General features: G+C 38.2%; 1 protein-coding gene across 1 annotated transcript in view; it reads left to right on the top strand.

The window, feature by feature from the left end:
- Positions 1 to 11593: 11593 nt before the first annotated feature.
- Positions 11594 to 19201, top strand: part of adamts18 (ADAM metallopeptidase with thrombospondin type 1 motif, 18) — a gene marked incomplete at its 5' end in the record, with an annotated part of 84647 nt that continues 77039 nt past the window's right edge. The window contains 3 exons of the mRNA XM_081389602.1: positions 11594 to 11707; positions 11795 to 11867; positions 12952 to 13271. Of these exons, the coding sequence (XP_081245728.1) occupies positions 11594 to 11707; positions 11795 to 11867; positions 12952 to 13271 (507 nt within the window). The remainder of the gene's footprint in view (positions 11708 to 11794; positions 11868 to 12951; positions 13272 to 19201) is intronic.

Here is a 19201-nt window from a genome sequence, read left to right as displayed (position 1 = left end):
ATGTCAATGAAAGTTAAATATTTATCTGCCTAGTCCCTGTTACAGTAACCGTATTGTTTAAGAGCATGACTGACTTTTGTATTTTAATGTGGAAGAATCTCTGCACTGTGCATTCATCCTCTGTGGTGGTTACACTGTGTCAAGGGAGACAGGATGTCAAATCTTCAATGCTTCAGTATGTTGAACTTCAATGGATCCTATGTATTATATATGTTATTATATATGTTGCTGATATATTAAGTAACTTAAAGGGGTGGTTGATTATGATTTCACTTTTCTAACTTTAGTTTGTGTGTAATGTTGCTGTTTGAGCATAAACAACATCTGCAAAGTTACGACGCTCAAAGTCCAAAGCAAAGGGAGACTTTCTTTAACAGAAATCGCTTTTTAAGGACTACAACAGATGGCTGGTAGGGACTACTCGAGCATCCTCCCGGGTTAGTGACGTCACAAACCCTAAAATGTACATAAACCCGCCCCTGGGAACACGCAAGCAGTGTTGAGAAGAGGAAGAGTTGTTGTAGTAGAGCACATTTGGGAGTCTGCTCAAGCTGTTGCATCCGTCTTTTCGCATTTATTGCAATACAGTATGTAACACAAAATGCATGTCACTCTGTGGGCATCTTACAACAGTTCCCACACTAGCGATTTATAGATTATCATGAAAGAATATGCTAATCAATGACTTGAAGATAGTTAACTCCAAATCAGCTACATACATGTATCAACAAACCATTCAGAAACGTCTTGTTGCATTCTACAAGTTGTCACTTCTTCTTGAGTCTCTCCATCATTGTCCGACTTCAGTTTGAACATAAAAGGCAGAACAGTTTCTGACATTTTAGTGTATGTCTGCAAGCTGCTAACACACAAGCTCTTTAAGCTCCGCCCTCTGAGGGCGGCAGCAGCAGCAGCTCATTTGCATTTAAAGGGACACACACAGAATGACGCGCTTTTGCTCACCCTCAAAAAGGGACAATTTTAACATGCTATAAAAAAAATATCTGTGGGTTATTTTGAGCTAAAGCTTCACATACACACTGGGGACATCAGAGACTTTTTTTTAATCTTGTAAATTCACACATGGTGGTGCTCATATGAACAGGTTACTGCATTCACACTGAGAATGTAAACTGTGCTGTGTTGTGTTCCAGAAGCATCCTGTTTAACAAAATGCACATGGATATGTATTCAGTGACTCACTCATAAAGACAGTGGCTACATCTAAAATCGCATACTCTCTGTGTAGATGCTTTTGAATAAGTAATTACTTTGCGACTGTTATTATAGTAAGAATGTGTACGTGTGTAGTGATGTTAATTTAGACATTTGTTATATTGTCATTGTTGTGTGACTTGCCAGTGTCTGTTGTGTTGCTTCACTGTTATTGCAGCTCCTCTCCAGTGGCTTCATGGGATAGTAAAGGGTCCATTGGATCTTCACTTCAGAATCAATGTTGTTTAATAAATTATTTAAATGAATGATTCAATGACTTATTAATTAAAACCATCACTTGTTTTGTTTCTATGTGAAAAAGTGTTGTTGAACAAATCTGTTGAATGAATGATTCAATGACTCTGTCATAAAGACCATGGCTGCTTCCCAAAGCTGAAAAATGCTTCCTCCGCAGGCCACATTCAGGCACTGTCCCAATGTTTTGTGAGGTGCAACGAATCATTTATATGAATGATTACATGACTCACTACTAAAGACCCTCACATGTTGGCTGCGACCAAAAACTTATGCAGCTGACTTGTTGCCTTGCTGCCTTATCAGGCAATGACTTTGTAGGCAGTGTTTGCATATGAAGGTACAAAATAGAGTGAGCTTTGGTGATAACTAAGCAAAAATTGAATTACTACAATAGTAATTTCTCGCTAGAAATTACATCAGAAGTGAAAAATATTGGTCAAAAACATACATTTACACAAACTGACAATTGCAACTTTCAGACACTATATTTTTTTTAGCTGAACTGTCACAGAATGGAAAGCACAGGATTGTGGGATATCAAAGGGAGCAAAGGATAAATCTATGCTGCCTTCAAAAACCGATCAGACGAAGGTATCTCAGGAGACAGGAAGTGAAGCTAATATTGGATTTGGATGTGCCTTGATACATGTCCTCTGAAGGAAGTATTTTTAAGTTTCTGAACGCAGCTGTTTTGTTCCAAATTGAATCAGTGTTGTTAAATTAACAGGACAGTCACTTGTCGCAACCTACTGGTGTAGCTATTTAACCTGCAGAAAGACTCACTAAAAACCAATGCCTATCTGGATTGAACAAACAGAGAAGTGAAGTGATGCAGTGCAGTGCTGTTGGATATTTTATACATTAAATATATGGCATATATCAACATGCTACAACATACTTCTGTTATGCCTATACATGTAATGTACTCTCTAACAAGGACAAAGCAAAAATGTCCTCTGTAAAAAGGTGCAGACTCAATGGCTGTTTGAGCAGAGAGCTTCTTTGAGCAGAGGACAGGCATTGACGACTGTGAATGGTTCAGAGTGAATTGGCCTCCTGTTGATGCCCGGAGACGTCTCTTTAGCCTCTCTACATGAGAAGAAAGCCAGAGTGCCACTCGGCCCACAGCTAATACTGCCTGCGGCTATTTGCAAGACCCCATGTGAATGTGAGAAAACAGAGGTGGCAGGGGGCTAATTTGACAAAGTTAAAGCAAATCATCTTAGAGAGTGAAAGGAGCAAGTAAGACAAAAATGTGTGTCTGTCTGTGTGTTTTCATACTATTGTCAGGCCGGCCAACAGGGGGCTACATTGGGAATTCCCAAAGCATGCTGAAACACATCCCCTCCTTTTTCAGTCTCTTTAACCTCAGTTCTGATCACCAGCAATCTTCACACTTTTATGCTCTTTTCTCATTCATTCTCTCCAACTCTCACTTCTGAGAAAACTCTCAACAGATTTCTTCCTCTGAAATGAGGCCTTCCTTTGGTGGTAAAATCACACTGCCAATTTGAGTCATGTAAAGGTAAAGTCTTGAATCCTAGCAGGCCTGATAATTACTTCAAATTTATTGGCTTCAATTTAGCCTGATCAAATAAAAAAAATTAAATATGGTTATGTCCTCATTTGTTCCTAAATCTAAAACTCACTGTCCAACATGGGAACTTTAACTCTGATTAACCTTGTACATAGACAGTCAACCAACTCTTACAATGTCCATAACAGAATTCACATACCACAAACCTTTTGGCAGCAGGACATGTGTCATAAATTATGTTTATAGATGGACATTATTTTGCAATCTCCTCTTAATAAAATCTAAAGTGAAATGCATGGGGTTTAAAAGGACATTACACTGGAGAAACGGTAAGCCATCAAGTAGACATGCAACACAAACCGGACGTTTTGTGACGAAAGACAATTAGCATAAGTCTGTTATTAAGCCATACGTGAGGCTTTTCTGGCTGAAATGGAATATAAAAGAAAAAATATTGCTGCAGAATAATACACACACCACTATGACGTTTGCCATTTAGAGACGTAGTCAGTCTCCCAGTGAGAAGTTTATTCAGTCTTATTCATGGGCTGTGATAGTGTCCACTGACAGCTCATGGAACATCGGGTATTAATTGTTGTTGTTGAACTTGTGATTCATCATGATTGTAAAATAATGCAAGTGTTCTTTCTGATGACCACGTGTGTGTGTGTGTGTGTGTGTGTGTGTGTGTGTGTGTGTACAGGTTTAACCTACATCTAACCTGAACTGTCAGATTTAAACTTGCAATAATATAATATAATATAATATAATATAATATAATATAATATAATATAATATAATATAATATAATATAATATAATATAATATAATATAATATAATATAATATAATATAATATAATTAGCATTCCACAATACTCAATGGAGCTTTAGAACCTGGTAAGATAGATAAATATTGAGTTGTGTTATCTGTTGTGTTGGAATTCAACAAGGTATTAAAACAACAGGGACTTTTTTGAAAATCACACGACTTACTTCATTCCAACTTGTCAAGCTATAAACTCAGCAGATGAAAGAGGGACTCCAACAGTTCATTCAATTCTATAAAGACGCTTCTGTCGTGGATTAGTGTCTTTCCCATTGTTTATTTATCCAGTAATTTTAATGTTCATCTCCGCTCACCTCTCTTATTCTTAACCTTCAGAATGGCTCCCTCAGCAGCCTGCCCGGGGCTGAGATGGGCCCTGCCTCCTGGTGTGTTCAAAGGCTAGCATTATCCTCTAGAGGGGTGTAGGTTACAGTGCCATTCACTTTATGGGTGGTCAAAGGGTCAGATGTACATGTAACCACATAGGAGATAAATCTTTAAGCAAGCCCAGGGTCAGATAAGTTGTGATGTATGAGGCAAAGTGGGGATGATCTCAGATCCATTGCTCTCACGGACCACCATGACCCGGACACCGGTTCATTTGTAACTTATTTAAACTGTGTATGTGTTGCCTTGAAATCAGAGCTCAGTGATACAAAACAATGAGATGCTCTTAGTATAAAGACCCAGTTGAACTTAAACACTCAGAAACCCAATGTCTCTGTGGCATTGATAGAATTTGTATGTCAAGATCATATATGACAAGTAAATCATTGTACAGCATATATTTTATGTTTCGTTTCTGAATTATTATGCATTCAAATGTATAATCTAGTGTAAGTAGTTCTACACACCTGAAAAAAGTCTTGAGTTAAAAACATGTTTTTAGATGTGCATTCATTTACACTAATTCAATGAATAGGTTGCAACAGTTAGGCAGTAAAAATCCCATTCCTTTTCTATTTAGAGTTTTCACCCATAACTCATAAACCTTTAAAGATAGACCTACTTTGAGCTCTGGTGTTGTTAATTAATGCTGTAAATATTAAAATCGGGACTGTTCATTCCCTTTGGTTTCTAGCCCCATTGTAAATTATTAATCTGTGCAAAACCTAAAGTAAAAAATGTTTTTCTTCATAAGAATTTAAGTTATTATAAAGGTAATAACTTGCTCTTCCTCTGAAATGAGGCCATGCAGACTATAATGTTAACAAACAACCAAATCACTAATTATTTATAATTTTTTTCATTAAATCACATTCTGCCTGACTCCATTCTGGTGTGTAACACCATTTCCCTCATCCAGTCAATTATCGATAGTTAAAATGAAGTCCCATCATACATATTTTCCTGCTTAGTGGGACTGTAGCTCATTTACCTTTGTCTTTTTGTTGGATTTTCAGATCCTTTTTGGCTTTAAATGAAAGTTTGTAATGTTGTGATTCACCTCAGGGTTGGTTGCTTTAGTTCATAGTTTAGAACTCTTTTAACAACTCTTTAAGTTAGAACTTATTAACTTATATTAATTAATACATTTTTATTTAAATCCCCGTAGATATAAAAAACTGGGTGTTATATTATCCCTCACTTTAAACCAATTGTTCACTATTTTCTTTTTTCTTCATTTTCAATAAAGGCTGATGATATCGGATGCATTACATAACTTTCTCAGATCTCACCACGCTATAAAATGATGATTTATAAATTAGAGTTTTATACTACATACAGTATATGCTATCTACTTGACACGTCAGTCTGTTTGAAATTAAATTAAATTTAAATTGAGTAAAAATGGAGTAAAATGAGCCATAAGCACTGTATCTTTATCTTGATTATTGTATTTGGATTGTCCTTGGTGCCACTCCTTATCCCCCGGCTCTCTTTGGTAATTGTGGTAAGTCAAGAAAGAGGCTTCAGAACAAACTTCTGCCTGTTCCTCTAACCTCTTCACTCATGCAATTTTTATATTTCCACACATGAGGGAAAAAAATAACCCAAACAACAATATTTAGGCTGCAATTACGGGAGAGTTAAATTCTATGTCTGACAGCGAATGAAAGATGATGGTTTCGTATGGTCAAACACGCCACTCAGAAGATTCTTCGTGCGCAGACCGCTAAACTAAAAATACATTGGGTCTGATCTGTTTGCTCACTGCAAACAAGAACACAATGGAGACTTGCTGTGAAGTTTACTCTAACTCACTTCAACAAGCATAAATCAGATGCTAATAGGATGTGGAGTTTTTACTGCTTGAGTAGTTTTGTGAGCTTTCATGTACAACATTAAACACTGGCGTTTTAAAGTTTGTGAGCACAGGAACAAATTAAACGAAAGATATGCTCAGTAGGTCTGTCACAGTGAGTATTTGACAGAACAGAGTGATAATCCTTTAAAGAAGAATCGGCAGACTCCCAGGAGCCTCGTCTCCCACAAATGATCTTCCTCTTACCTAAAGCCTGCAGGGCTAAAGCCCACCTGTGGTGATACCTTTCACAGGTACAGTAGCCTACATTCTTTTTTTGTGGATCGGAAGAGAAAGCAGGGTTGTCATATAGAGCCGTGTGTTTGGTTATCAAACGTTTATTTTTCTTTCTTCTGTTGAACACAAAAGAAGATATATTTTGAAGAATGATGGTAACCAGACAGTTGATGGTAGCCATTGACTTCCATAGTAGGAAAGAAATAGTAAGTCATTGGCTCTGGTCTTACTTACATTCATATGTGCATGATCTGAAAAGAAAAAAAAGTTTGTCTTTGTAATCTTTAAGAAAAGAATTAACTAGCTCTTTTTCTGAAATGACTTTCCTTTTCTGGTGAAATCACTAGAAATTCCAGCCTGATCTCACGACAATTCGTATGAATTCGACGAGGTGGCTAATTCGTACGAATTCATACGACCTCACTCGTACGTATTAGTACGATTTTTCCTAAATCGTACATATTTGACGATTTACCCAATTCGTATGAATTCATACGAATGACCTACCCCTGACCCCGCCCCTAAACCTACCCATCACGTAAGTTTAGACAAATCATTCAAATTCGTACGAGTGAGGTCGTACGAGTGAGGTCGTACGAATTCGTACGAATTAGCCAATTTTCCCACACTCGTCGAATTCATACGAATTGGTCGTGAGATAGCGTAGGAAATTCCATTACCTTGCGCAAACTGAAATTGCGCAAACTGAAATTGGGAATCGAAAATGCGGCCAATCGAAACACGCCAATTTCGCAAAACCTCCCATGTATCGCAAAAAAGTTTTTACGCTCGCATTAGGTGGTTTTTCAGGCAATTCGAAAAAGGGATATTTCGCACAACTGCAATGGAAACAGTTTTTTTTTTGTATTTACTGGTTACCTGGCCTACGTAAAAGTCGATCATTCTTTAAAGATGACGTGGTATTTTTGGATAGAAGACGAGACAGAGTTCTTCATTAAACTCATAAAAGACAAAAGAATTATGGGAATACTGGACTCATATGTGTCATTCCCAAGTATAAGGGGCTTTCCTTGTCATTAACGCTTGGATAACATGCCTACATCTCCTTCGAATAATAATAATAGCTAGTGCAGTGGTTGGTATATACGTGGTATAAACCTACCAACATCCATTGCAACGATTTTTAGAATGACTTCTCACGAGAGGAAAACATGTTTTAGTCGCATAACATCGGTTAATGGAATAGTTTTTATTGACATTAAGAAAATATTTTTTTCAGATTTATAATGGAAACGCAGCTACTGAGGACATGCAAACAGCCAAATTGCAATTTGTTCAGCATTTTTATGAAAATCGAATTCTGTCTGGCTCCATTCTGGTATATGTAACACCATTTTCCTCAATCGATAAATTATTGATGGTTAAAATGAAGTCTCATTCATATTTTCTTGCTTACTTTCCTGTTTGCTATTCACTTACTTATACAGTAAAGATAAATCAAATATTTTTAGTACTATATAGGATGTATTCAAAAAAGTCCATCATGGAAATGAGACATTACGGTTTTATGGGTCATCACTGATGGCTTTTAAAAGGGAATGGAGGAGGGGGCTTTATCCCAGATTAAGCAGTCATTAACTGCAGTCTTATCAGATGTTAAGGCATTGTTTAATACATATCTGAGTCTTTTTCTTTTGCCCCCTACACCACACAGACTTAAACAGATGTGTGCAGGCCTACACACTCTAGACAAATAGCTACACATATACAAACCTCTCTCCCATGTATTTGTATTTATATGAATGTATTTATATGAGCATTTGACCCTTGTCTAGAGCCCCGTCATGTTGATAGTATTGGAGTTATTTATTTTTATTGCCCTGAACTTCAAGGAGCTTCACTGACGATGTCAAGCTGTTTTTTCTTAAACTAGGCTGCTTCTCAGTGCTAACATCATGAAATGTGCTTGATCATTTATTGAGTGCTGACACGGTTTTGAAGTCTAAATTCTCAGGCCAGGTACACAATATCAGGGAATAAACAGACAGTAAACAACATTAAACAGACAATAAACAGCCACACCAGCGCCAATTTAACCATTATTTGACCCATAACACACGTGGACACAAGCTATGATCTCTAGTTAACCCTTTAAAATACACACACAATGATAGCTTTTAGAGTTTATTATAAATACATACGTATGTAGCCATATTTGCCATCTGAGACATTGAGACAATTGTCTTTGAGAATGCAAGTTGGAAGTTTCCCGAGGCCTTCAAGTCATGAGATAACAGATATCAGGGATGTTCTCCAGGGTATGAGCTCAAGTCAAAAGGTCAGGCTTGAAAGGCAGTTATTTCCTAGACTACTTGGAGTTTCAGTGACACAGTCAAATAAATAGTGGGTGCAACCGCCACTCAAAGGTGTATAGATTCTTGTCATGGATTAAGATTTATGACCTCTCCAGTCAACATCCTAGTCTGGATTCCATTTACTTCCCACATAGACCTCATTATGGATTTAAACATTTTGTTGTTGTTGCAGAGCTGAATGGAAATTGGTCCATTCAAGTAGGTTGTGACTTCCACAATTTAGAAGATCTATAGGTTTATAAAGCAAATTGAATGAGTGTTCTCAAAACTGAAGTTACCAAATACATGTCCATGAGCTGTGTTGTGTTATTCTGCCTAAATTAATTGAAACCCTTAGATCATCATTATTTGTAGATGTGTTTCGACTGACCGTCAGACATTATGGTTCCAGTTTTGCATTCTGTGTTCTAAACGCAGTATGGGGTAGGCTAAATTAGGAGCAGATATGGGCAACCCTGACCTGGCATAGCTCTCCCCAGCTGGAGCCGCTGCTGGAAAAGCCATTTCTCTACAACATGCAAACAAATATAAAACAAATGGTGTACAACCATATAAAGAGAGGGGGGAACAAATGTTAGCAAATATGAGGTCAGAGGCTGAGTTATGACCTCACTGCCTATTGCATTACGTGAAATTGCGAAAGTTGCTTTAAACGATAATATGTGCCAATCTTTTGCACAAAGCAAATCTGAACTGATGAAGAAACAGGTTTAAGAGTCATTTCATTTACTCCAGAAGTTTTTACTGGCAAGTATTGTATCTGCGCCCCTCTAGGCTTTCACTGCTCATTGGTTGGTTGTGTGACTGATTTTTGGACAGACATCTATGAGTGAGCCTTTTGACAATTTTGGACACTCCATTTAACATACTGTATAAATAAACCAATATGCAAGTAAATACCATGGCTTTATGGTATGTTTTTGCATGTTGAGCTACAGTATCTGTGCCCACTCCATTCATTGGAGTTAGGGCACAGTTTTAAAACCAAAGAGAAGTATTGGCACACAAACATATTGTAAATAACAACACTGTAGTCAAAGCAAAACCATCTTCCTTTGGGGTTTGATGCATTTGGCTTTGACAAGCTGAGCCCCCAGCCAACTTACTAAAACATCTGACAACACTCTTTCTGAGGACTTTTCAAAACGAGGCTGGAAACTAATGGATTGTAAAGCACAATTAAACTCACTGGATGATTCTTTTCACATGGAGACTTTCTTTGAGCTACTTGTCATATGGTTGATATTGTGGAGAGGTAGATAATCTTGGCCTCCTCTGTTAATTAGAGGCAAAATCAGAAACCATTGAAATAAATAAATAAATAAATATCAAACTACTTTTAATTCACCTCTTATGACGTCTTGAGTTGATCTTTATGCTTTGGCTGAACCTTAATTTGAAACTTTTATATGATTCATAAAAATTTTGTATGAAAATCAAGTAGTTTTATGAGATCCTTTAATAAACCAGTAAAGAGGGAAAACAATCAAACAAATGATAGTGTTCAAGTCGACCCAAACGACAGAGCTCTTGTCTTAATAATATTTTGGAGTCGGTGTGTACTAACCTCTGTTTGGTCATCATAAGGCTGGTAATCAAGAACCAGTTTTTATTCAGACCTGGTTAAATCTTTGAAATGTGATTGCCCAACAAACGAGTCGGATCTTTTGGAATGATTTTTGACTTTTTGAAAATGCTTTATTGAATGAAAACGAGCAATTAGTGTCGTCCGATTTCTGAAAAATGATTCTAAAGTGCAGATTCTTTTTTGTGAATCAAAAACGCATAGGAATCTGTCAAAGGCTTCACTGAATTAATCTGACTCATTTAATGAATGTCATTACTTTGAAATGACAAAAAACATATTGTGTTGTGCTGTAGGTTACTTGTTACTTATAAACTTGGGACTTTTGTTGTTTATTTGTAATTTTTCATTTAACGTTTAGGGCCAATGGATTACTACATGCATGGCGCCTCTAAAAGGTATTTCAAAGTATGTGGAAACTACTTATCTACACCTATAAATTCTCTATAGATGGTGTAAGCATATATTGAAAGAATTGTAGCATACTAAATTAATGTCTAATTTATGTAGTTTGACAACAGTCTACTTTTTTACTCAAAAGTTGCCAAGTAAGAAGAGTTTATCAATATACAACTAAGGTCATCTAGGTCACAACTAGGTCATCGGGAGATCTTGTTTGCACAGTGTTGAAAAAAGCCTGAATAGATGAGCTTTCGTTTTTAGGAAGTTTTTAGGTTGAAGAACACTCTACAATAATAACTCAAACAAACTGCTGTACAAATGTAACCTACGTGTTAAATATCAGCTGAGCGCTTGCAGAACAGATGACAGTAAAGTTTTAGGAACAAGACCTGACGTGAAAGCGCTTCATTATACAGTACAGCGTACATTATCATAAATCATCCCGCAGCCCATTCACAACTCTTCAGTTTCACATTGAACACATAAACTCTTTCGACAGCGTGTGTTTACTTGCTCGGACCGTTCATTTAGAGGGAGTGCTGCGAACATGCTTCCCATTTCAATGAACTCTGTGCTCTTTTTACGGACGGTCGGACAGTGAGGAGCGCTGATGCGCCGAATCGCCCGCAGATGGTCGTCGCTGATTGGTGGAAATTTGAACCCCCACCCTTTCCCCATCAGCCGGTGTCAGTATTGTCGTATAGTGTACCCCCCCACACGCACACACACACACACACACGCCGACTGTCAACGCTCAGCAGTCAGCAGTTCTCAGTGTACCTGCGCTCGCAAACAGAGGCGGTGCGCGTTACCCAAATGGACCCTTTGGATTTTACTTGAGGAAAGACTGAAACAGGGCAGTTTAAACAATTAGCAATGTCTCTATATTGCATTGCATGGATTTACGGATCGTTCCTTTCCCCGTTTTTAAAGAGGTAACAGTTAAGGTGCATGCATGCCAAAATGGATTGCCTTTTCCTTTTGCTTTGGAGTTTACAAGTCCCTCTGGTAAACAGCACATCAGTGAGATTACTGGCGAGTGTGTCTTTTGGGAACTTCATTAAGGCAGGTGACACACTGATAATTAATTATTTACTATATATACTGTACTCGTTGTCATTTAGCAAGTTAATTGTGGTGAGCTGTTTGCAGGCTCTGCAGTTCTGTTGCTTCCACTCTGTGACATCGCTCTCATTTACCGGCGACACCGGCGGCCTCTATCAAGGTTCGTGTGTTTACGTACTGCAATTTATTATTGTATTTCTATTCTTTATAATTATGACATGGCAATGATTGATGTCGATGGCGCTCTTGCACTCTGGTTGAGCCGAAAATCCTTACCTGTCCTTATTGGATATACCTGTACAGCTAAATATATAAATACGCGGAAGCATGCTACATAGATTCGGGGAATTAGGGGGTTTACAACATAAATATACTCCCAAGATGTGAGTTTCCTGGGCCGGTGCACGCGTAGGCTACTGTATGTGTGGGCGCATTAAAGGGATTCCCTCATCTCTTATCTGCCCCGTAGGAGCTAGTCACTGAGAGTTTGTCTTTTTAATTAAGATTTACACAACCAGTGGAAAGTTTGGAAACACTTCCTCGTGAGATTATGGTTAATGCTTGACATTAGTTTTGTATATAAATTGTGGCTACATGAAACGTTAATTAGCAACATAAAAGTGTAAACAGTGATATACAGATTTTGAGTCAGGAGATAATTTTACAATTTAAATTTTATTTAATGGATAAGTTAGACCAGACAGGGAAAGTAAATAAGCCAAAAGGTGTTGACAAGACCCCATGAAATGGTTTGACAAATGCAGATTTCTTACCAGGATTGTATTTCATATTAACAAAGAACGTTTTGGTGGGACATGAAAGGGCTTATCCCTTAAAAAATAATGATAAAAAATTAATAACCATTAGAATTCCTAGTTTTTGGCAGGTGGTATTATGGGAGTGACAGTATCATTAGAGACCATTTCATCAGACATAAATGTGTAGTGCAGGATGAGTCATCAGTATTTTTGCTCTAATTTTCCTGGAAGAGAAAGACTGTAAATTTTAAAAGTGTATATCTGGTAAAATTGTCAGCTTTTAGGAGTGTACTAGCATAGAAATAACTACAAAGACAATAGACATGGAATCAAAGCCACAAAACAACCCGTCCTAATTCCTGATGGACAGAAAACTGTTGCTGACATTACAATATTAAGTTCTATTAGTAAGACTAATGCTATAATTAACTGGTAATGGATTGGTATTGAGTCAGATGATTTAAACTGTGTTTGTCCCACACACAGATTACTATTTTGCCACACCGGTGCAAGTGGACTCACTTGGAGGCTACATTTCCCATGATGTGTCAAGACATGAACGAAGCAGGAGGTCCCTGTTAGAAGCTGGCGGTTTGGTGCACTATCATGTCTCTGCATTTGGCAAGGAATTGCATTTAGACTTGCAGCCATCCCATGTGCTGGCAGAGGGGTTTACCATACAGACAGTCGGTGCAGAGGGCATCAACACAGCGACCCTTGACCCTTCTGTTCATAACTGCCTCTATCAGGGTTCCATACGAAACCATTCTGAATCCTCTGTGGCTATATCCACCTGCACAGGTCTGGTAAGTGTCTCCTTTTACACTCAAAGATTACAAAGATTCACTGATTCCAAAACTTAATGAGCTACAATGTCTACTAGTTTTAGAGGAAGCTATGAGGCATCCTATGGTGCCTTCCTAAATTAAATAGAACCTCATAAGTGACTGATTTGAAATCCTCTACATGGGCAGCAATTTCTGTGCTCAAACATTTCTGAACATTTCACCAAACAAATGTTTTGGTAAGAATATTCGGTTTGAAATTATTTTATAAATTGTTTTCAGCATTGAATGATATATAAGTATTTTTTTAAAAATCAAACTTTTTTACTGATCCTCTGGGATTCTCTTGCAGAGCTTCCTTTGAATTTAAAGGGATAGTTCACTTTGAAATTAATTTTTGATATGTTTTAGCTTACCTCAAGGGCATCCAAGATGTAGGTGTCTTTGTTTCCGCAGTAGTTTCAATTTTGATATTTTTAGGTCAAACCGTTCTTGTCTGTCAGTCATATAATGCAGGTCGATGGTCACTGTCTCAAAACACAAGCACAGAGTCCAAATTAAAACAATTCCCCATCGTCCAAATGAAACAATTCCCCATCATAAGTACACATTGATGGCCTAAGACACGAAACGAGCGGTTTGTGTGAGAAAACGAACAGTATTTATATCGTTTTTAGCTCTTGAAAACAGCACACGTCCAAATGGTCTGACGGCGCGGGCGGGTATAGATATATTCATAGATGTCGCCTTGGCTACGGTTTCGTTCCAATGAACTGCAGTAGCGAAGGCGACATCTAGTGTATACATCTATACCCGCATAGATATATACACTAGATGTCGCTTTGCTACGGTTTCGTTCCAATGAACTGCAGTAGCCAAGGCGACATCTACGTATACATCTATACCCGCCTGCGCCGTTTGGACGTGTGCTGTTTTCAAGAGGTAAAAACGATATAAATACTGTTCGTTTTCTCACACAAACCGCTCGTTTCGTGTCTTAGGCCATCAATGTGTACTTATGATGGGGAATTGTTTCATTTGGACGATGGGGAATTGTTTTAATTTGGACTCTGTGCTTGTGTTTTGAGTCAGTGACCACAGACCTGCATTATATGACTGACAGACAAGAACGGTTTGACCTAAAAATATCAAAATTGAAACTACTGCGGAAACAAAGACACCTACATCTTGGATGCCCTTGAGGTAAGCTAAAACATATCAAAAATTAATTTCAAAGTGAACTATCCCTTTAACCAAAACATATCTTAAGAGGCGGCATAATAGAGTGGTGCAGGTTAGACGCCACTTTGTAGGCCAATTGGCAGTTAGCATCAAACTTGTTCCCTAAAGAAAAACCCAATAGGATTTTTCCATTGGCTTTTGGATTATCACCCAAAAAAAAAAAAAAAAACTCTGTGATCATCAAAAGTTTATGATACTTACACGTTTTGTCCATCGAGATAATTATCACAGATGAACACAACTTTGATACATTTTGAAGCCTAAATGCAGTCGCCAGAAATAAAAAGACTAGTAACGAGACTGCCTCTGTAGTCCCATTTAGCCACTTGTTAGCAACCGCCTTTTTCAAAAATCACGAGTGAGATAATACTGATGTATTTTTTGTCACAGAATAAAACATGGAAGTGTCTTGAGCTTGTGTTCACCACAGACCTCTTTGGAAGCCATTTAACAAAAATCAATTGACTCCGAGACGATGGAACAGGAAGTGCTAAAATGCTAACTCGTTTCCAAGTTTTGGCCTACAAAGTGAAGTCATACTTGACCTTTATATTAAGTTGCTAACAAGCTTTGTATCTTGTGCATGCTTAGACACTGCACTGCCATCTACTGACGTGGATAAGTTTCTCTGAGTTTTGTCAATTACACTGATACAGGGAGTTTAAGAGAGCGGTCTGCACAATGATGAATTCGCTCACCTGTTTAACAAAAGAAGCAACTTGAGAATCACAACCCAGTCATCAAATGTTTATGTTTTTTTTTGTGTGTGTCTTTGTCAGTCTTTCTGTTTCATGGCTTTTTTGCTTCTTCAGCTGTACAGATATTAATTCAACCGTGATCTCCGCTGGTAAAACACAATAATAAGTGTGTTCCATTGTCTAATTTAGATATTTTTTTATTTTGCAGCAAAAATTTTTTTAAAATTAGCATGGGATTGCTGAATGCGTTGACTATGAATTTAGCTCACTGATATTTATAAAAAAAGTAATCTGCGCTGCTCCATTTAAGTATGTTTAAGTATCTTTATTCATTAAGTATGTGTTCTTAAGTAGCTGCCAATGTCAAGTAGCAAGTATGCAAACATATTTGAGTTAAGGTTAGTAAGGTACATATTGTGACTGCTGGAGCTTAGGAAGTATACACTCTCAGAAAAAAAGGTACAGAAGCTGTCACTGTGGCGGTACCTTTTCAAAAGGTACACCTTTGTACCTAAAGAGTGTATATTCGACCCTCAAAGGTACATATTGGTACCAAAAGTGTACATATTAGTACCTAAATGGTCCATATTAGAACCCTTTTGAAGGGTAATGTCCCAGTGACAGCTTTTGTTCCTTTTTTTCTGAGAGTTTCACTGAGCGAAAAGTGTTGTATATAGTGGAGACATGGCTTGTGTGGATGGAGCATTGAGCTTTGCTTGACGTATCTCACGTCTCACCTTGGGTTGTGGGCTACTGTAAAATCATCCCCAGAGTTCTGCTGAAGGACTCTGCCTTCACTCCCTGCTCTTTTGTTCTGTGTTTGCCCTGCTTTCCTGTCTCCCTTGTTCTCTACAATTAAAGACAGAGTGAGGTTTCAGGCGCATGGCTGGCAGCGCTAATCTTTGCATTGTCCTTTTCATTAGTGGTAGCTTCTCCACTATAAAACAGCAGTGACCCATTCTTTTAAAACTGTGTGACAACACAATGTGATTTGGGAGCAATTGCATCTGAATAGACTGCAGGGAATCTTTGATCTACTCCCCCTTTCTTTTGAAGCTCTTTTTTTGAATGATGGCCCGAGCTCTAGGTGATTCTCTCGACGGTCTTAAAGGTGCCCCTATTTCAGATATACAGGGCGCCAAACAAGACCTGTGTGTCCCTTCAGATTTTGTGCTTAAATGTACAGAAGAAAAAGGAAATGTCTGAGAAAAAAGGGGTCTCTCACTCTGTCACTCTGCCTCTTTCACTCTCCCTTTCTTTGTTGGATTGAAAAAGAACGAGTCACAGAAGACTTTAACCCTTCCATGTCATCTCCGCTTGATGAGGAGCTTTGGATTAACTACAAATGAGAACCCATTCATCCCTCTGCTGATCCGCAGCAACCCCTTGTGCTGTGAAAGGCTAAGGAGGCAGTTGCTTAGAGGAAGAGAGGTTTTGTGTGGCGAGAATGCCAGTCCAAAAGTAAAATCAATGCTTATCAGGTTGAGAACCCCCACAGTCGAAACATTCAGAGGTAATGCCGTTCATTAGGTTACTGAGTTGATGAAAGCCTGATTTGCTTGTACTAGTCCTCTTGCTTGCTGTTAAACAGTGCATAACATAGCAGATGGACAGGGATTCTGTTGTTAAATGAAGAACAGGCGGTCCCAGCTTTTAAGTCTGGAACAGAGGGATTTACTCGCTAAATCCTGCTTCATTTAAAGTTTTTAATTACTGAGCACTCTTCAATTGCTGTTATCACTTGCTTCAAATGGATTGTGTGGCCTTCAGATTTGACGACATGATCAAACATTTTCCATCCATCCTTTAAACAACACATGTCATCGTAGTAATGCAATCCTGGTTGATTTATGGATTAGTTTAGTCATGTGTGCTGTTTCTAGGTTGGTTCAAAATGGCATATGAATGCCAGTCTGCTTCAGTTTTTAAAAGTGGATTAGCAGGTGGAGCTTCTGAAATGGTGCTCTGCTACTTCCTGTTCAGAGGTCAGAACTTCCACCAGATCATGCTTCAGGGTCACATGGTTGAGCAAGTTCAGAGTTGCTTTTCCAGCCTAGGCATAGACAAATCCACATCCTCAGGCCTTCCTTGGGTCACTGTTCCATATGGCTGGTGACAGGTTCAAGCCCATCCCCCTTTCTAGATGTGTTTTGGCTGGCTGGGCCACCATGCCGTCCAGAGCTAGTTTAAGGATCACAATGAAAATTATCATTAAAATATGAAAATTAAAAGGTAATAATAATTATGACAAAATTTTTACGATCTTGTACATCAAAATGACAGACGGTGCGAAAGTCTAACACAACTTTTTTTTTTTGCTCCAGACCAAACAAACCAAGCGAACTGAACTACAAGTGTGAACACACCCTTAGAGATGAACCCAAACTTTTTGTGATAAGGCCAGAAATGTGAAAGTAGGCATGGAGTGTTTTTCAGAGTCTATCAAGCAGACAACTGAGTATAGTTAATTATCCTCTTAGTCTTTTGGACGGTTTGCAAGCAGGTCTTTGTAGGACAGGGGACTCACTAAATTTGCCCTTTAGTGAATTCAGCTCTTTCCAAACATGTCCAATCATGCTGAACTTAGACATGACCTTTCCCAAGTCCCAAGTTATATGAGTAACTTATTCAAGCATACTTATTTAAAATGATCTGTTACTCATTTTGAATTAATCAAATTAATGTAAATCCTTCATAAATGTATTGGTTGATCAGGTGATGTGACATTCAATGTAAATTCATGTAAATCATACCTTTTGTGTAAACTGTGCAAATGAGTAAAAACAATTTGCCTGTAAAAACAGATTTCCCACAGATTCTCTCTCTCTTTTTTTTTGGGGGGGGGGGGGGGGGGGGTGTTTCATGAAGTCTTTTTGGATGGTAAAGTGCTCTTTTATCTTTTATGGACAGCCCGGCCAATAGTCCAACCTCGTGGGTGCTAGACTGTCTGTGAATGTGTGAGGTGTGTGTGTGAATTGCTGCTGAAGCACTTCAGCTGTGTTTATTCAGTACCAGACCTGCTGGTTCAAGCTGATGCGCTAACGTGTGGGATTGCACTTAGGGACAGTTGTGATGCTAATTCACTCTGACTGGAAAGGAGGCAAGCTGTCAGTGTGCTCAAAGCTTGGATATACTGCAGTGAGAGTAGAGCACCGGGCCATTCAAACATCAATGGAAGAGAGAGGCTGGGAATTACCATACACAGACTCCGAGAGCAGATCTGTAGTGCTTGTCTGACTCAGGAAATTGTAAATGCTTCGGGGTTTCCATCAGACATGTTTGTTGTCATGATTGGTACTTGTGGATTCTGCTAAAATGGTCGCTGTTTGGGGTCTCCCAGTTTATGCCCCTTTTCCAGGCATTATAATTATATATTGAGATACTTGATTGTTTTGAAATTGATTACACATAAAAACGTAAGATCTTTGTGTCATTATTTTTTATGTCATTACTTCATGTAAAGGTCATGCAGGTCATGTAAATCAGAGGTTTTTAAACTGTGGTCTGAGCCCGGGTAATTTATGGCTACATTTCTGAAAATAAATAAATGTTTGAGTCCAAATACGTAAATCAAGAGATTAATCATGATGTTAACCATAGATATATATACATAGATGCATAATTAGCAGCCGTTTTAGTGTGCCGCTATTCGTAAGCTGTCTGCCATATTGGAGTAGTCAGTGAAAATTCGAGAGCAAGTTGACTGATCGTAGTTAGACGCATGTATTAATATGAAATAGACTTCAGCAGATGTTTTTGCTAAACTAACACAATACAACAAGACACAGGCGTCAGGTGACATTAAAAAGTTACCATAGTAAAAGTAAAAACATTAAAAGTACCATAGTAAAACCATGTATTGGGTTAATACATATAAAAACACAAACCAACACATTCTCACCTGTAAAAGGTTATCCAATTTTTTCGGGAATTTAAATCTCGGTGGTTTCACAAACAGAAGCTGCACCTACGTGTCTGGAAGGGTTGGATAAGTCATCTGCGTATACATAT

This window comes from Scardinius erythrophthalmus (genome assembly GCF_964197995.2).
Source record: "Scardinius erythrophthalmus genome assembly, chromosome: 2".
Classification (NCBI taxonomy): Eukaryota; Metazoa; Chordata; class Actinopteri; order Cypriniformes; family Leuciscidae; genus Scardinius; species Scardinius erythrophthalmus.
This window is presented reverse-complemented; position numbering and strand designations above follow the sequence as displayed.